The following is a 20320-nucleotide window of genomic DNA, read 5'->3' on the forward strand; positions in this document are numbered from 1 at the left end:
AGTTTGAAAATTTCTTTAGAAAGGGATTGTTTTCCATCTTGTCACCTTGTTGCTGTTGATTACTCAGTAACCACCAGCTTTTTAATAAGCAGAGTGGGAGAGCACTGTACTGACTTTCAAATCTCTTCTCAGGAGTGATGCGCAATTAACTGCAATAGTAAGCTTCATGGTAACATTCACATTCCATACTTAACTATTTGAAAATATCAAACTGCAGCTTATAAAATGTCTAACTGCACCCACACAAAGAAATTTAAGTTGAGCAGAGTTGGCAAATAAAACTTTAAATTGTTTGTTCCTCCATTTCAGCCAGATTGGGTATTTAAAATCACTGGAAACAAAAAATATAGCAAAACTCATGTTTAATTGGATGGAACAACAAAAAAAATCACACAGCTTAGGCTAACAATTCAAACTAACTAGATAAAAAGATGTTCAAACCTAAACACCTGCCCATAGCCAGCATGGATACTCTCAACATTTGACAAAAGAATAACTATTTATATATTAGGCCCAATAATTTAAATATGTCCCCTACTCATTATTTCAGTTCTAACTGAAAAATCTGGAAGATCTTTTTCCATGCTTCTCACTGGTAAACTTGTTCAGCTGTTCTAGTTTTTTCTCATCTACCTTAAACAGAGTCATTTCCAAAGAATGAAGTATTTGTTCTCTTTTAGAAATTAGAGTAAGACAAATGACAGGTAGAGAAACAACTCTAAAACTAAATTCAGTCCTCCAATGTGGTCTCATTTCTCAATTGTAAGGGGAAAGAGAAAAGTGGCAACCCACCCACGGGCATTTCATTGGATGGGTCCATGCCTTCTATCATTATAAGCCTAGGGTCTTGAGTTGAAGAAATGTGGGCTATTGGATAGGACTGGATTATCATACATCTAAGACTCTGCATAAATATTTTTCATTAAAGGTAGACCGTGTTTCTCATTTAGAATCTGCAGTGATTCGTATATGCCACACACAAATCTTCCCTAACACATCCAACGGATTCCTTCCCTCTACTTCTTAGCATATAATTACTAATATTGTGTGGCTCAGATGCTACTAACTAGACTGTAATAAAGGCTATGGCTTCCTAGAATCAAATGTTACACAGTTTTTAAGGGAATTTCCAGATAAACTGAAGCACAGTGAGCCCCTGGAGCCAACATGAGTCCTGTTCTAAAGAACCTGCAAGTTATCTCAAATAGTGCCAAGGGTAATTTTACTAATAGTCCTTGGTAATTGGTGGTATATACACACAAGTGGCATTACAATTGCTTTAGGAAAGAATGGTTCTTCAATAGAGAACCTCTAAGATTCAAGATGAAGAATGTGAGATGGGGAGGGATGGGGAAACTCTGATTTTTAGCTCATTTCATCAATGCTTAAAAGTTTGAATCTTAACCAATCCCTTACCTTACTGCCTGGCCTTAGTAGCCTTACCTGCAATAACTGCCTTTCTCATCTGTAAAACAGTACATTATCTGGGACCCACTTTTACTAGGTATGCGGAAGCTGAGGTTGCAAAAAACCTCTACGCTCAAGCATAAACACAGGTACCCCACAAATAATTTTTATAAGCATTTGGCTCATGGTTGCTAACCCTCTGCTTGTTACTATGAAATACACGTCTGCATCAAGGCAGTGACAGCATCTCAAAAACAGGGAACATGAAAAAAATATAAACCGGAGTCCACCTTTTGAGGAACTCAAAAGTGGCAGTGGGAAACAGCCAAGTGCCCGCTTTTCCTCAAAGGGGAAAAAGAAATGCTGAGGCGGCACTCACTCGTGACTGAAGCAGCGAAAACTGGCTTTTCCAGGGCTCAGTTAAGGGCATTTAATATCACAGGATAGAAAAGAAACGAGGAAGAAAAACAAACAGCTCTTCCCACTGTGTTGCATGTATGAATAAACGTTTGATCTCAGTCTGTAGGTTCATATACTCTTGGATTAAAAAAACCATGTCATCAGTCTGCCTGAAATCCTCTAGTAACTTCCCACTGAATTTAGAAATCTTATTCCTTCCCCGGGCTACAATATCCTGATTGCTCTAATCCCCACTCCACCTTCTGTCTCAGTCTGTACCCCTCTTCCACTCCTTTAAGTCCCAGGCACTTGAGCCATTTTTCCCAGTCTTAGCAGTCTGCTGCCTCTGACTTGGATTCCCTTTTCCAAGACTGACTCTTCCTCATTCAGGTCAGATGGCACTACCTGAGAGGTCCTCTGGAGACCCCGCCTGTCATATACCCTGACTTATTTTATTAGTCAGGAATTAATTACAAACTAGTATTTATCTTTATTGTCTCTTCCCCCACTTCAGCCACTAGGATACACAGTCTCATTTACCATTATATCAGCATAGCCTAACGTGGAATCTGGCATACAGTAAATAAATGCCCAATACATGTATAAATCTAATTAATGAATACTAGCGTGCAAGGTGCTAAAAGGACTAGTGTGGCCTTGGAGTAATTTTAAATTCACAAGTATTATCATTTTTCTGAGGAATAATAACAATACAAAATTGAAATAAATTATACCATTTAAAAGGTTGTGGCTTCTAAGAACACGAACAAAAAGGAACCAGGCAAAAGTGCCAAATTGAAAGTGTTTTATATAAATTAACCCATCCAGTTTAAAGTAGATTTGCTATGCTTCACTTAATTCTGAAGAAGGAAGAATATATGCTTCCCATGTTAATAAATCAGAGCAAAAAAGTAGGAAGAGTTTCAATAACAAGGCTGTAGATACACTGAAACCCCTTTTTATATTAAAAGTTAAAATGAAAGACAAATCCAGATTGAACATAGTGACTGCAAAATATAATGCAATTTTGAACAATTAAAATTATGAAAATATACAAAATTGATGGGCAACACAACTAGGCATTTGTACATTTTCCATTATGTGGAGAACACTAAAAGTTTCTCTCTTATCCACATCAGATATATGATTTAAACCAAATGTTTGCTTTGGAGAGTCTTAACTTAGGATCTCAGTAGTATAAAAAGCAGTAATATTTCAGTCTGTAAACAGTAGTCTTTTTTTTTTCTCCTTTCCTTTTTTTTTTTAAATATCAATTTTCCACACAAAATAAAACAAAAAACCCAAACAAAGTAAAAACAGCAGCAGCAGCAATGAGTTATTTGGGAATTCTTTTCAAATACCAATGACATACAATTGCTGGAGGGTGCTTTTTACTCATGTAAGAATATATATATATATATATATTTTTTTTTTTTAACTGTACACAATTTATAGTGCATGACAGTTTCCAAAAGAACAGATCAATAAAAGATATTGGCCATTTCTGCATAATTTCATTCTTTTTACAATTCTCTCAAAATGTAAGAGGTTGGATCTAGTTGAAATGCTACATTTAGTAGGGAAATCAGTAAGTAACAAAGAAGCATAACCCCAATGTAACATTATTTGTCACTAAAACCAGTAGAGGACCCAGATGCCCCTAGGAAAGAAAATAGGTAGGTAGACCACTGGAGTCACACACTGTCCCTGAGGACCAAGGCCAGCTCACTGAGCACACATATTCTAGAATGATCATGGTCAGTTGATAGACTTGTTTCAAAGAGCATTTCTACTTCTATGTACAGTATTTTTGGATATTCAGAGAAACATCATTTCAAGAACACATGCCATACACACAGAGCCCCACCCCGCCACACACAAAGTTCCATCTAAACAGGCCATAGTTTCATGAAATGTTATTAGATTTGGAATCAATCAATGTTTAATTCATCTTGTTCAAAGCAGTTCTTTCCTTCTGGGATGGGGTATGACAGTTGTGGCTACCAATTAACATCAAAACTAGTTTTTTGAAATTACTGGATGGACTAAGATTTCCAACAAGTCTTATTTTGAAAAGGTAATTCAGCAATTTTCAAAACAGTTTCCTTGCAAGTTGAGACAGTTATCACCCTATCAAATTGTGAATCTAAGAAAGTCTTAATGATGGAAACAAAATGCAATTGTTTTGCATAAAGAGATTTTCCAAGCTCTTTCTGGTTGCTTTTAAAAAAAGTATCACATTTCACTAGAGAAGTGAGTTGGAAAGGACTTGGAAGGTCTTCAAGACCAATCCTCCATTAGATACTTGAATTTCCTTATCAAATTCATTTTTTTGCTTTTTCAGAATTACTAACTTTAATGGTATTTGGATAACAAAGACCAAAGACAAAAGCACAGATTCCAACACAAAAAAATTACCAAAGCAATTGTATAAAATGTGTAATATATTCAAGAGCAATGTTTACCTTTTCTGTCAGACCAACCTCTGAAGCTACAGTCTTGGGGAGCTCCAGGTGAACAAGGTAAAACACCATCCTGGTGTAACTCTCATTTGAAAAAAGTAAATGCAACCTCAAACCCAACTGATAATGTTCCTTTTGCCAGCCTAAAACTTAAAACCTAGATTAAATCCATATTAATATACATTCTTTCCTTTCTTCCTTCCCAACCCCCCCACTTAAAAAACACTAAGTATTAAATCTTTTATCTTCAAGCATATATACACGTGTATATATGCTTGAAAATATACGTATATGTGTAAAAGCAAATATATATATATATATATATATCTCACAAAACCAATGACACTGGTATTAGACTTGGCCTGCATAAATTATGTACACCTCTCTTCTTTAAAACAGTGATTCCTATCTTTCCCAAACAGACGAAAGATAGCAAGCTAGTCCTCAGCAGGCTTATAAGTGGTCTGACCTACTTTCCCCTCCAAACAGCTGTAAGTTAACAGAAGCCTGTCTCTGATTTAACTCTCGCAGGAGCTAAGATGGGGATGTCTTGGCCACTGGCATTATTAAGCCGAAAAACGAGGGCCTGTGATCATCTGAGTGATGCCCTTCAGTGGCAGGTGCTTAGGCCAAATTTAATTGGAAGCCCTTTGAGTACCTACCTTGGGTTTTGTGGGAGCCAAGCAGCTGGAAGGAGGGCCTGCTCCCAATCATGGTCCCCCTCTACTGGCTTCCTGCTTCCTAAGGCTCAAGGACCAGACCAAAACACCCACTGCTATAATGGTAGGGCCATTCAGCTGCTCTGAGTTCAATGCTTTATGCTTAATTTCTATTGCTGCTTTTATAGGACACCCCCACCACCAACCACCACCACCAGATGTTTCTGGTGACAGAAGAGAAGAAGAAAAGTGGGGTTCTCTTGTGGCTGCCATATGCATATGAACATGTATAAAAAGTGGTCAAACCCAGACAAGGGTCCTGCTTCTGGTTTATATACAATAATTTAATCAGTTGTATACATTTAATACCTAAAAAATTAATTCACGATCAAAGTCCTTCATGCATTTTATGAGGAAGTTCTGGATTTAAAATGATGGTCAACCAGATGTAGTTTTTGCCTGGGAAGATGATGTCATTTTCTGTTGTAGAATCATCAGTGCCCGTGGTTCACGCTAACTTTTAAATTTTTAGTTTCTTTGTGGTCTCAAGTCTTTTTTTCAGCAGCTCCCCAATTTCCAGAAGTGAGTGCAGATAACTGCTCTGCACTTTCCCTTGTACAGTCTTTGAAAATTTTCTCTCTTCCTACAAAGGAAATAAGAATGAGTGGCCTTGCTCAGAAAGCATTCCCCCAGATTATAGTTTTTCGCATGTAAGTTAAAATTACCACTTAACTCCATCAGAAGCTCCATCACAATGGAGTGGGTCATTTTCAATTTCATTAAATGCAAAGATGGCTAAACTCATCACAGATGTCTATTTCTCCATGTGACTTTTCACTGAGACCCTGTTGCTTTAGCATTACTTTTCTTTCAAGTAATCTTAGTTATAAATTATATCAAGTCAGAAAATTGAGATTTCTGATCAAGGAAAAAAGTCAGAAAAATTATTACCAAGTACTTTGGCCATAAAGTCACTACTGTTTTCTGATGAGCTACATACAAAGTAGAAAAACTGAGATTTCTTACTATTAGAGTCATCAGGAAACAGGAAAAAAGCAGAAATTTATTATTAATTTAGACATTATCACAGCCACTTTTTAAAGGCATCAAATTTACCAGTATCATCTTTTCTAGCTACAATACTGACACGCCTCCCTCCATTTTAATAAAGTCCACAGATTCCAGAGGCCAAACAACTAAAAAAGACCAAAGTTTTCCTAAGGCTGCTCAAATACGTGAGTTAAATATTTGCTGCTCATTTGACCTGTGGTAGAGAGCACAAAAAATAAAGGGGATGGATGGAGTGTTTAAATATGGAAAGAAGATTGGCTGAAAACTGTTTAGCTTTATGTGAATTTGGCAGTATTTTAAAGCCCAAAAGAAACCAGATAAGCACACTTTATTACCCAAATGTGCATTAAAAGGTATGTACACAAATCTATTTTATTCAGTACTACATATTCTTTCTTTCCTCTTAGAATTTTTTTACCATGTACAGATTTTACTTTTTGAAAAATGTAAGGCTTAAAAAGAGGAAAACAAAGATACTAAAAATTAATAATCCATCAATTAGTACCTCTAATGACCTATATTCATTCTATACAGTCTATATTCATTCTAAAGTACATAGGAAAACAGTTGAATATACAGCTTAACTGGCTAAAACCAAACTTCTAGGTATCACTTGTCTGCTTCCTTTAATCAATCTTTGGAAATGTTAAATGCTCTGAGCCCTTTCCCACAGTAAGCAGTTTGTTCAAAGCTCTAATACGTTGATGTTGTTTACAGAAGAGGGGCTTACAATCTTTTAAAGCTGGTGTGCCAAGCAAGATTCCATTCATTCCCTTCCTTCCAAGGGTCTGGGTGGAGGTCTTGGGCTAGGATGGTGGGTGCCTCAGGTTACTGGGGGAGCTCAGTCATCAGCAGAGGCTCACATTAGACAAACTACACAAGAAAATCATTTCCTTAAGATCAGAGTTCCATCACTGGAACAACGAGCTAGAAACAGGTGGCTCCACAACTGCCTTTCTGGCACCTTCCAAAATCCTAAACCTACTCCAGGCTGGTGCATGTTAATTCACCTGACACCATTTGTTTGTTCTATTAAATTCATTTTTTAAAAAGAACCTACATTTTTAAAAGTGACTTTACAGGGATTTTCCTTGCAGAATTTTAAGAAAGAAACCAGCCTAAAAACAAAGATCAGGAGAAAACTAATAACTGGTACCTTTGATTCCATACTTGTTACCATTCCTTATTGGCTGACTTGCTCTGGCCTAACTAATACTGACATAATTATTTCTGATATTCAGCATCTTTCCTTTTTTATGTGATGACTGCTGGGCTGGCAAAGAAACCAGCCAATCCAGCAGCCGGGAAGTTCTCAGTCAAGGAGACTGTCCCTGGATTTCTCAAAAGTGTGTCTGGTTTCCTCTGGTGCTCAAAATAGGGACAATAATAATTCCACTCCTCAACAATCCATCAGTAATTTTCACAGTAAAACAACACCCCCCAAAAATGTATAAAAGGGAGGAGTAGGGGATGAGGGAATGAGAGGGAAGAAGACTCCACCACCACCACAATAAAAAACTAGTGCCAGGGACCTTCTAATCTCAAGTCCTACAAAGAGAGAATGGTGAACTGAAAACTAACTCGTCCCTGTGACAGAGGTGAGAACACTCGACTATCTCTATATAACTTACTGCTGATCAAATACAGTCTTACCAGCGAGAGAGAAGTGTCTTCTAAAATAAGTTCTTCAAGTTTAAGTGCAATTAGATGTGTTTCAAGTCCTTTAATATGATCCACAACATTGGAAATTAAAGTCTGAAGCCCAGTAACATAGTCTTGAAAACTGGTAAAAATAGGTGGCTAAAAAAAAAAAAAAGATTTTTAAGACGTTGAAAGATGATCAAACATATTTCTCCAATGCTTATATCACACAATTACGTTAAGAGTCAACAGCTCAAAACATATCAATGGAAAAAACAGTACCACCACAATAGGAAAAACTTGGCCAAAGACAGAAACAGAAAATATATCAAAGAAATCCCAGCAGGGCTTCCCTTGTACAGGGGATAAGAATCCACGTGCCAGTGCAGGGGACAAGGGTTCAACCCCTGGGCCAGGGGTATCCCGCATGCCACCGCTGCTGAGCCTGTGCTCTAGGGCCCGCGTGGCACCACTACCAGGTCCACACGCCCTAGGGCTCATGCTCTGCAATGAGAGAAGCCACTGGCGGTGAGAAGCCCATGTACTGCAACTAGAGTGGTCCCTGCTCACTGCTACTAGAGAAAGCCCATGCACAGCAATGAAGACCCAGTGCGGCCATAAATAAATAAGTCTTTTAAAAAGGAAAAAAGAAAACAAACAAAAAATCCCAGCAATGGTACAATTAAAAAAAAAAAGATAAACACAAGAAACCCAGCCAATCAACTAGTAAAGCTAGCTTTTCACTCAAGAAGTTTTCTTTGAAGGTGCAACATCAACAGAATTCTTTTAACACCAATTGGCGAGGGGCAGGAGTACCAATGTTTGCCTACTGAATGGGTAAAGATGTACCACACCATTGGAGAATATAAAAACAGAAGAACAGGTATCTCTGGCTTTTTGAAAGTTTACTTCATGCCACTTAGCTTTTATGAAAGACCTACATTAGTACCTATTTTTGCTAACCAAAAGAAATCCAAAGAGGATTTTCACTTTTACAGGAAAAAGGTGAAAAGCATTTGCAGCAAGCTGTTATAGAAGCAGCACACACCCTGAGCAACAAGAGCGGCACTGGAACTATACTCAGCATCAGGCCACCACAGCTTTGAACTATGTCTGTAAGCATCTGTGCTTCATCTCAATTTATTCTGTGTATCCCATTAGCAAGATGTGTCCTAAGGTAACTGCTTCTTCCCTTTATGCCACTTGGGCTTATGGAAGGTTTCAAAGGAATGCTGTACTTCTTGGTAGCAGGGGAAGCCTGTATATGTAGTAATTTCAGATCTAAGAGATTAGCCTAAGGAAATCATATTATAAATTCATCTTGTATACTTGTCCATATTTTAATAGAAGTACTATTTGTAATATTAAGAGAAAACTAGGACTTCCCTGATGGTACAGTGGATAGGAAGCCACCTACCAATGCAGGGGACATGGGTTTGATCCCTGGTCCGGGAAGATTCCACACGCCACGGAGCAACTAAGCCAGCAAGCCCCAATTACTGAAGTCCATATGCCTAGAGCCTGTGCTCCACAACAAGAGAAGCTATTGCAATGAGAAGGCTGTGTACCGCACTGAAGAGTAGCCCCTGCCTGCTGCAACTAAAATCTGGAGCACAGCAAAGATGAGCCAGCGCAACCAAAAATAATTTTTAAAAAAAAAAAAAAATAAATAAAAGAAAAGAAAAGAAAATTAGAACCAACTAAACATCCAACATTGGGAATAAGTTATGGTATGAGAATAAAACAGGATGGCACATGACCATTTAAAGTAATGAGATACATCTATATTTGCTGAAATGAAAAGATGTCGAAGATACCTTATTAAGTGAAAACAAAACAAATAGGTAAGTTCAGAACTTTTGATACAAAGTTCTATAGAAAGTTTCCATATTTCTGGCTTGTATGCAGTGTTTATCACTGTTTAGTGGGAAAATGGGTGATCTTCTCTTCACTCGTATCTTTAGGTTACTTTGACAATCAGAAAAAAGGAGGCTATCCTCATTTTTAGAAAAGCAATACCTACAAAAACTTGCACAAAATCCAAATACCAAAAGCTGTTTTGACAAGTACTAGGAGTGTAGGTTTTCCCGCAGAAGAGAAAGTAACAGAGCAACTCTGGTCTATACTTTCAAACTCTGCACTCATGATCTGTTAAAATTATCTTGAACAATGAAGGAGAGAAATGAATGAATGGTAATACCCAGGACAAGTGTCAAGTCTAAATAATTCCTGAATTGTTACGGAATTGTGCAGGAAATTAGTATTACTAATAAAACCATCAAAATTTTCAAATGACAATGGTTACTATATTGCTAAAATGAACAAAAATCTCCCATTAATGAAATAGCACGTCATTGCAGAATAAATCCTGAACATCTTTCCTTATGAAAAGAATACAAATTATGTTAATGTTTCACACATTCAAAAGTTGACCAAAAAAAAAAACCAATTAAGATGGGAGGAAACTCCAAAGTTGAATACAAGCAGAAATACATGAATCTTACCTACATCACATTAATAATATAATCCGAGTTTTAAACTCCAGTGCTTTTATAGAGTACCTCAACTACATTCACTGAACATATTCTAAGGACAAAAAAGAACTGCAAAAACTTGAACTTCAGTGGGTTTGTTACTGGAACTGGTAATGGAACCAATGTACTATTTCCAAAACTATTTACAGTGTTTACTATAAAACAGCAAATGAATAAATATATTGATCCTGTTGGGAACTGTTGAAAAGAAAGCTACAAATATGGAATGAGAGAAGGAATGGAAGGAAGAGGACTGTGAAATTGGACTACAGCTGGAGGTTATCAGTAAGAATTAATTATTTAAAAAACTCTGTATGTATCTAAATAAATTCCCTGTTTTTCTTCACTGACACTAACTAGAAGCAATAAAACCCCGATAGCAATTAGTACACCTAACAACTAGATCTTAGTATTCTGAATAGCCATTTCCCATAAAGGAACCAGGGCTCATTGGAAAAAATGTATGATTTCAGTTCAATGGTGAGTACAAAGCACTTAGAAAACATTTTGTGGTTTCAGAAAGTAAGGGCTCAAAAACCAGTGAGGACATGTTCAAGGACAGGAACCAGCCTAAAGTGGCTCCCATTAGCCAAATTTGGGCAGCCAAAAGAAAATGACGACAATGGATTATAAGGTAAATTTAAAAAAGAATGAGTACACAGTGATACTAAAATAGATAGTTGATATTAAAAATATACAACTCTATTTTACAGAATGCCAGATAATAAATGATTAATGATTAGTAGCATTTTTTTAAATTACCATTGTGGAACCATCAAAGTAATAAATGATTCATGCAAGTCAGACTAATAGTGAATGTTAAAAGTAGTGCGTGAAAAGCTCTGGGGAACAGGATACTCACAGTCTCAACTCACAGATTAATTACACAGAGAGGAAAGACACACTTATAATAAAGAAATCTGGCAGATACTTCCTTTATCAAATACTCAAACCTGAAATTATCAATAAGGGGACACAACATTAGTGTCTCCTGATTTAACTGGTAAAAAGGACACAGCATCTAAATCTAATGAAACAATTAGCCAAATCCAGACTGTGGGATCTTCTACCAAAAATCTAGCTAGACTAGACTCTTCAATGACAAAGACAAAAATAAAAAGCTAAGGAAGTACTTTCAATGAAAGAAGAGTACAGAGCAATGACAACTAGAAGCTGTGTCAGATCCTCAGTAAAATTCTAGAATTTTGAAAAAGACTATAAAGGTCATAACTGAGATAACAGGGATAGGTTAATGTGAACATAATATTATTCTATCAATATTAAATATCTTGGGTGTGAAAATGTCTTAAGTACCTTGGTTTTGTAGGAGACTGCCTTTCTTTTACCCTGGTGTGTTAAGTATCACAAAGTCTATACTTTCAAATGGTTCAACAAATGGGGGTTGGGGAGGTTAGAGAATGAGAAAGGGCAAGAGAGAAATGTGACAACCGTTAATAAGTGGTGAATCTAGGTATGGATGTTTGGGTGTCATTATAGTAATCTTTCAGCTTTTCTGTATAATTTTTTTTAAAAGGTGGGAAGGGAAAATGAACGCATATAGGATCCTAAGATCCTTTACAAAATGCAGGAAAAGAATGAAAAAAAAAAAAGCAGCATGCAGCCAGATTGTTACTTGTGTTTTCTCTGTTATTACCATGATGATACTAGTTTCTTTTTTCTTCTTCTTCTTTTTCTGTAAATTTAATTTGTATGGTCGCAGGACACTCTCACAGTAACTAGACACCCAAAGGATAATAGAAATAGTCTGAAAGAAGAAAAATTACAAATTCATCAGTAAGGATTACACTCAAGATACCTATCAGGAACAAAGACTATGGATAAACCAATTCTATGCAAACAGCTCTTCTTTGTAAATCCCTTCAATTTCTCTTATAACTCTCCACTCTAATTCTACGGTCACCACATTGATCCACGTCTTCTTCATCTCCTCAGAATACTGCCTTTACTCTTTCTCCTCACTCTCCCAGTTCTAAACTAATCCTCTACTCAGTCCAATTTTCTTTCACCTCCTTGCAGGAAATAGGGATCTATTAACATCGTTTTCACTGAAAAGTCCCAATTTAGGCATGGAATCCAAAGGTTCCATACAATATGCCTCTCTGCACCCACTTCTCTATCCAGGTAAGACACTGCCTCACATGCAAACCTTAACTTATGTACGAAGAATTCTCCCCTAGTTGGTCAGCACCTATTCTCCCTTGTATTAAGTTAGGTGTTTACAGTATATTCATGTACATATATATATACAATTATTTCTCATTCACTCATTATCTCTTACACACTTGAAATGTGCCAGTCACCAAAACAGAGAAAACAGTCCTCAGGAAGTTTACAGACTAATAGAAAAATAAAGCAATTAAACATGTGACAAAAGGAAAAAAGATAATGGACTGTGAGTGTTTGTGATCCTCCTCTTTTTCTCTCTGGCTAAAAGAGTTTTGCTACATCAGCTCCTGGATTCTCCCTCATAATGCAGAATAGTGAAGAGCAGCAACAAATTTAAAAAGCAAATTAAAAATTTAACAATAATTAACTTAAACTACATAACAGTTGAGTCAAAAAAGAGAATGAACAGAAGAGAGCTAGATTTAGAGTGAATCTGAGGACTCTTTAGAGATTTGTAAAGCAAATTTTAGAGTTCTACCCTAGCAGTATGAATTAAATTCTCCTGATATCCTTGGAAAGGGTTAGTTCAGAAAATTGAAATAGCTTTCATTTAATAAAAGGTGGGGATGATGGATTAAATTATAGGTATAAAGTGCCTATTACCCGTTCAGTTTTGAAAATTAATCCTCCACACAATCAAGGAAAACTGAGTATTTTAGGATGAAAACAAAAACATACCTCAACCAAGAAGACTAGATTTTCTAAAAGAGTAGGATGTGTTTTCAAGTTACCATCTTTAACTTCTAAGAGGTCACCTTTACATTTACTGAAGACATCTGAAAAAGGAAAAATATTTTATGGTTTTATTCAGCTTTTGTTTCAGTGTTATTCTGTACAATCTAGTCAAGAATAAGCAGATATAAAGACTTAATCCAGAAAGCTCCCCCTCCCCAATAAACCAAACACTAAAGAATATCTATTTTAAGCTCTTTAAAAAGTCACATGACCACCGCTCTACTGTCTTCAAAAGATAAAAGGTAGACTTATAAATTACATCCTAGGGTCTAAACACCAGCTATGTCTTTCCATAGATAGGCCACTCACATAAAAATAAGAATTCAAGTGAATGATTTAAAGAATTTGTGTCATTACAGACTGAAAGACTAATGTGCACGGTAGAAATGCACCTTCATAACAAATATCAGGTTTTACTCTCATAATCTTGATCATCTTTTAATTTTTAGCTTCATTTGAGCAACAAAATAAAAAACCACTTAGGCTCCGAAAAAGAAAAGCCCTTACAGATTTAAAATGCACAATAGCCTGTGATGGGAAACAATCGGAAGCTGTACACATGAAACTAAACAGTGTTGTAAATCAGCTAGAATGAAATAATAGTTTTTTAAAGTATTTAAGAGAGTTAAAAGAAACACATGTATGTGCTCAGTTGCTCCGCTGTGTCCAACTCTTTGCAAACCCATCGGGTGTAGCCCCCCAGCCTCTATTCATGCGCTTTTCCAGGCTACTGGGGTGCGCTGCCGTTCCCTCCCCAGCAGATCTTCTGGGCCCAGGAACTGAATCCCCGTCGTCCGGGTCTCCTGCCTGCACTGCAGGTGGATTCCTCACCACTGAGCCACCTGGGAGCCCTGTGTTCTTTACCAATTTCATTGCTAGGAATTTAACCCCAAGGAAATACTCAAATTAAGTACCCAAACAATTATGTCCCAAGATATTTATTTCAGCATTGTTACACATAATATACTATGTACTCAGGGTATATAAATAAAACCAGTACATGGATACAATATTATGGAATATTATGCAGCTCTTAAAACAAATGGGGTGTGGATATAACTGACATGGTAAGAGGTCCAAGATAACAAAAAATAAAGCCAGAAAAGTATGCATTATATTTTTCCCTATATATATATATTTTTTTTAAAATCACTACTATGTATTTCCATATGCATATGTATGAATGTGCACATTTCTAGAAATACAGACTGCAGAATGTCAACAGCACCTACTTAAACCTCGGCGGGAATGTGACTGGTAAAGGGGAAAAGACCACACCCATTTGTGTACTGTACTATTTACAAAAAGTGTCTACTATTTTTGTAAACAAAACTTTTTAGTTTTTTTTGTTTTGGAACATACCATGTATATGTGGGATCTCGGTTCCCCAACCAGAGACTGAACCCACATCCCCTGCATTGAAATCATGTCGTCTTAACCACTAGAACACCAGGGAAATAGAAACAAGTCTTTAAAAATACCAAAAGCGTACATTATTATTTTTCAAAATCTCTTGCAAGTTTCCATTAAAAAATGAGCTACTGTCACAGATAATCAGATACAATATGGGAATCCACAGTTAGAACACTTACCTTTTAATTGTTCTAATAAAGACTTAAGACTATTCTCTACTCGCTCCTGGATCTCCACTGTATCCTCTAAAATTGAAAAACAATGAAAAACTTTCAATTCATTTTTTAAAGTAAGATTAGCAAAACCAACACCTGAAAGCATAGGCAAGGACATTTTCTTTTCTCTTAAGACCCACCAGCACCTAAATTCCATTACTGAAAGATGAAGGACAGGAAAAGGAAGGAGAAAAGGAAAAGAAAGGTATTAATCACCTTTCCACCAAAAGCACTATCTAAAATTCTCTAGGAGGACTAAAAATTTATGTGTTTCACATACATTAAGTGACAGAGTTGACAAACCTTATGATTTGGGAAAAATAAAACAGAAAGAAAGACACACGATCATAAGGCATTTGTGAGTCTCACTGGGCGGACCGCTTAGGAAAAAAGAATGTGTCTTCTCTACAAAGTTTAGGCCTTCATTTTTAAGTAAAAAATTCAATCCGATACAAATGAACCTATTTATAAAACAGAAATAGACTCACCGACATAGAAAACTAATGATTATCAAAGAGGAAAGGGAGTGGAGGAGGGATAAATTACAAGTTTGGGATTAGCAGATACAAACTACCATTTATAAAATGGATCAACGACAAGGTCCAACTGTATAGCAAAGGCAACTATATTCAATATCTTATCATAAACCCTAATAGAAAAGAATATGAAAATATATACAGATATAACTGAATCACTTTGCTGTACACCAGAAATTAACGTAATATTATAAATCAATGATACTTTGAATTTTTAAAAAATTTTTAAATGAATGAGTGAATGAAAAGAATTCAATTTTAAATCCAATGATATTTCAACAAACCAAGGATTTCTTCAACTTTTGGACCTAAAAATTGATTTTAAATATGGAATGGACTTAAAAAGGAAGAAAAGGGATTGACTGGTATTTAGAGAGGTGCCTAACCAGGGAGAGTGGGGGAGAGGGGAAGGTGGGGGGGGGGGGGGGGTAGAGAAAATAAAATATGGAAAAGACTTAAATTTCTAAAACATTACTTGAAAACTGTTAATGGATTTTCTTGTATATCAAACCAGATGTTCCAGAACAGCTTCCAGCTTCCATCTCTGCCAAACTTTTCCAAATATGTGAGGTTATAGATATTTTGTTGCGTTCACTAAGTTTTCAGTGACAAAGATGCTGTAAATATACTCATGCAAGTATACACTTACCTAAACCATTGATGTCCAGCTCATAAACATCACCAACAAGATAAAAAGAGCTGGTCTGACACTGAGAACAGCCAGAATTTAAAAATCCAGCCATTCTGGTAGGTACAGGACCAAGGAAAGGATACTGGAAAGGAGAAAAAGTGATGTTCTTTAAATCCACTGAAATTTCAATTCATAAAATACAAAATGAGAAAACAAGGAACAGTAACTACTGGATAAAAATCTATCTCCATGATTAAGTTACAAAGCACTGATCTGCAAGCTAGTAATAACCAAATCATTACGGTGAAAACAAAAACACTGTATTAATTTCTTGGTAGGTATTAAATGTTAATCATCACAAAAAAAACTATTCTGCTTTTCCTCACTATCCAAGTTGGATACTGAGGAAGCCTTTGCAATTCACCAAGCTTAAAAAGTTTTATCTTTTTCCTGTAGATACCATAACCTGGGACAAAATACTGTTCTTTACTACTCATGCATAAGTGCTAAGTCGCTTTAGTTGTGTCCAGTTCTTTGCAACCCCATGGACTGTAGCCCACCAGGCTCCCCTGTCCATGGGATTCTCTAGGCAAGAATACTGGAGTGGGTTGCCATGCCCTCTTCCAGGAAGTCTTCCCGAACGAGGGATCGAACCTGTGTCTCTTGTGTCTCCTGTATTGGCAGGCAGGTTCTTTACTAGCGCCACCTGGGAAGCCCCACTTTACTACTCGCCCAACCCCAATTCCTATTTTCAAAAAGACAGTCACAGATTTTTGCAGCTTTGATTGTAAATAAACACTGATGATACCTGAATGTCCTTCTCAATAAATCGCTTTCCCGTCTCCAGGGCCACCTCCAGCTGTTGAAGGAGCAAACGGAGAATATCAATCCGGGAGGATACTCCATTCTCAGTGGTCTTCTCTGAGTTCTTTGGCCCAACAGAGTGGTTAAGACTTGGAAGTCCACTGATTAGCCTCAACGTTAAGGAACGGATTCTTAACCACATTGTCTCCTCCTCCAGGGAAAGTTTCTTATGTTCTTCAGAAACATCCCTTAAAAAGAAACATTCCCAAACCATCCATTTTATTCATGTCAACTTTAAATCTTTTTTAAAGTTCACTTTCATTAGTCAAGATGACTTTGAACAGTCCCTCCTTTCATTTAATAGCTGAATGATCTTGGACAAACCAAAGCAGTCCAAGTCACCATCTTGGCATCCATAAAATGGAAAGATAACCTATCTAACAAGTCATTTTCCCCTTACATGAGACTGGTTTTTCTGATGATAAAATATGTTAATATAAAAAATTCAAACAACACATATAAAAAATATTAAAAAATGGAAGGAAAATGGGCCCCAATAACCCAAGAATCCACAATATTAACATGCTTGGAATAGATCTTTTCATACTTTTACAATACAGATGTACAAAAAATGAACTACAAATATTTATATATTTTAAATAAAATGGATTCACAGTAGTGTTTATACTATTTTATAAACTGCATCTTTTTATGACAATGTATACAAAAAAGAGTTAACATAGTGAGCCTGGGGCTATTATCTTTATTTAGAAAGGCCTGCCTGCAGTGGTTGGCCCCTGGCTGAGGAAACCTGGTGTGCCAACCATTCCCTAAATGATCAGAGTGGCTCACTGTGCCTAGGCTGTTTACACAATCATGTGGTTTAGGGTGAACAGCGCTCTCCTTCTGGGAGTCTGAAATGTTGGTACATGCTACATAGCGGGTGCCTAACAACCAGTTGATAAAAACCTAGGGCACCAAGTCTTTAACGGGTTTCTCTGGGCAGAAATACCGCACACATGTTACTTCATTTTTCACTGCTCGAGAAAGGAGCATGCCCAGCGTGTTCCTTCACAGGAGGGAGAGAACACTGGAGTCTGTGCACAGGGTCCTCCACAAACTCCACCTGAATCTCTTTCCCTTGCTGGTTCTGTCACATACCCTTCCTTTTGTTACAAAAGACCTTATTAGCTCTGAGTCCAACTACATGCAGAGTCCCATGAGTCCTGGCAAGTCACTGAATCACGGCATATTCAGAACTACCTTATGTACATGTCTCTGCAACTTCTTAGTTTCCACTTTCCTAGAAGTGAAAGTGAAAGTCACTCAGTCATGCCTTGCAATACAGTCCATGGAATTCTCCAGGCCAGAATACTGGAGTGAGTAGTCTTTCCCTTCTCCAAGGGTCTTCCCAACCCAGGGATCAAACCCAGAGATCGAACTCAGGTCTCCCACATTGCAGGTGAATTCTTTACCAGCTGACCCACAAGTTTGTACAGAGTCTTTTCAATCTTGATATGTATCACTAAAATTCCCTATAGGAAAAGTTATATAAAGTTTTATTGCCATGTAAATGCACAATAGTCATTCACCCATAACCTTGCTGAGAACAAAAGTTAATCTTTTTTTTATCCAATAGGTTAAATCTTTATCTGATAGGTTAAAATATGAATATAAAGTGCATTTCTTTGAAATTCCTGTTAAACCCTTTGCCCCACTTGTTTTCTCAGTTATCTGCTTCTTATTGACTTATTGAGTTCTCTGTATATATGAAAGATATTAATGTATATGAAGAAAGTTACTAATTTACCAGATACCTCTAGAACTTATTAACAAATTTACTTCTATATAGCAGGTTAATATTCACAGGGGTCAAATCCTTTGTTTCCAGATCTGATACAATGCTAAGAAAGGCTTTCCCAACTTTTTAAAAATATTTTTTATATTTACTTCTAGAATTTCTAGGTTTTTTTTTTTTTTTTACAATTTCTAGGTTTTAACATAAAATCTTCAATCCATTTCTAACTTGTTTTCATGTATGGTGTGAAAGAGGAACTTTTAGGTTAGCCAGTAACTTCAACATAGGGGTGAGGTTTATTTGCTTCCTTTGGCTTACCTGTATTTTCTGATCCCTATAATATACATGATATTGTATGACATAATTATATTTTATATATATATATATACACATATACATATATATATATATAAAACTCTTAAATTCATCCTAATTCTTTTTTTTTTGGGTTCAGCTTGCTAATGTTTTATTGAGTATTTTTATATCTGTATTCATAGGGGATACTGATACCTAGTTTTTTGTTTTAATTATTTATTTTAATTGGAGGCTAATTACTTTACAATATTGTAGTGGTTTTTGCCATACATTAACATCATCCTAATTCTTTAAAAATAAATTTCTTGGGGTTAAATTCCAGTTACCTGTCTTTTGGATCCCAGCTAAAGAAAACATTTAAGTCTCTGTTGTCTCGCAAGGCTTCCCATGGAATGTCATCTTCTTCTGGCCGAAGATTCATTGACTTTATACTTTCTGCTAAGCTGGTTGATCTGGGATATAGAAATTTTATTTAAGTATTATTCAATAGTGAAATAGCCAAGAAAACATGCTAGCCAGGACTTTGTTTTACTAGAAAGAAAAGGAAAGAGTGAAGGAAGGCTTTACTATTAAGAAGTAAAAGCTCATATAACATGAAATAGAACCAAGCACTGATCATATTGGCCTGCTACACAGCCAGAGAAAGGCATCTGGAAGCCTAACCAAAATAAAATTCATCAGCATTAATTCCCCAAATCTCATGTCTGTGGGATATGGGGAACCCTGTAATACAACATGGACCAGGGATAATGACCATGGCCCATTTGGCTTCTGTGTGGAACCTGGGATGGTGCTGCCAGTACTCCATCACTCCCCATGACAGGCACTTTCTCCTTGCTTCCCTTTTCCCTCCTACTCCCCCTGCCTCATTTTTCTTTAGCTTAAGCCCGCTAATGACACCCATGAGCCCATTAATGGCTCTCAGCATCTGATCTAAACCCTTAGTTCCTTATTAGCTCTCATGTAATACTTACATATTTGCTTCAAGTAGAAGGTCTAACAACATCCGCTCAGTACGGACTTGTGCAAAATGAAGAGAATTATTCAGCCTGTTCCTAAAAGCGATAAACTCTGGGATCTTCTCAAATGCACCATATTTGTAAGCTTGAATAATATATTCTGAGGTCTGGGAAAGGAAAGACATCACCTTGGTATAAATATTTCACATATCAGGCAATGAAGACAAACCTTGCCAGACAAAACAAAACACTCAAACTAAAATTAAGATGTTGAACCTCATCTTGAAAGTTTTTGGTCACCAAGCAGAATATCAGCTTTTAAAAATGTTATTTTTCTTCTATCATATACTGGAGTCAAATGTCTTCTTCACTAGTATTATTACTAATAATACTTAGCCGCTGCTACCACCACACAGACTTCCTCCTAGCAGTATGCCTTTCATTTCAACAGGACTGAAAGTTTTGTTATACACATCAGTCAAAATTTTGATTAGTGCCATAGTGGAAGGAATGTTACTCCATATTTTTCTGCATCTAAGATATACTTTCTTTTA

General features: G+C 36.5%; 1 protein-coding gene across 1 annotated transcript in view; it reads right to left on the reverse strand.

The window, feature by feature from the left end:
• Window positions 1-345: 345 nt before the first annotated feature.
• NAA25 (N-alpha-acetyltransferase 25, NatB auxiliary subunit) overlaps window positions 346-20320 on the reverse strand; it is a 64558-nt gene continuing 44583 nt past the window's right edge. Inside the window, exons 16-24 of the mRNA XM_043901650.1 lie at window positions 19782-19933; window positions 19134-19259; window positions 16699-16942; window positions 15909-16032; window positions 14688-14753; window positions 13039-13136; window positions 11828-11938; window positions 7652-7798; window positions 346-5570 (exon numbers count right to left, since the gene is read on the reverse strand). Of these exons, the coding sequence (XP_043757585.1) occupies window positions 5448-5570; window positions 7652-7798; window positions 11828-11938; window positions 13039-13136; window positions 14688-14753; window positions 15909-16032; window positions 16699-16942; window positions 19134-19259; window positions 19782-19933 (1191 nt within the window). The 3' untranslated portion in view covers window positions 346-5447. The remainder of the gene's footprint in view (window positions 5571-7651; window positions 7799-11827; window positions 11939-13038; window positions 13137-14687; window positions 14754-15908; window positions 16033-16698; window positions 16943-19133; window positions 19260-19781; window positions 19934-20320) is intronic.

This window comes from Cervus elaphus, chromosome 5, assembly GCF_910594005.1.
Source record: "Cervus elaphus chromosome 5, mCerEla1.1, whole genome shotgun sequence".
Taxonomy (NCBI): domain Eukaryota; kingdom Metazoa; phylum Chordata; class Mammalia; order Artiodactyla; family Cervidae; genus Cervus; species Cervus elaphus.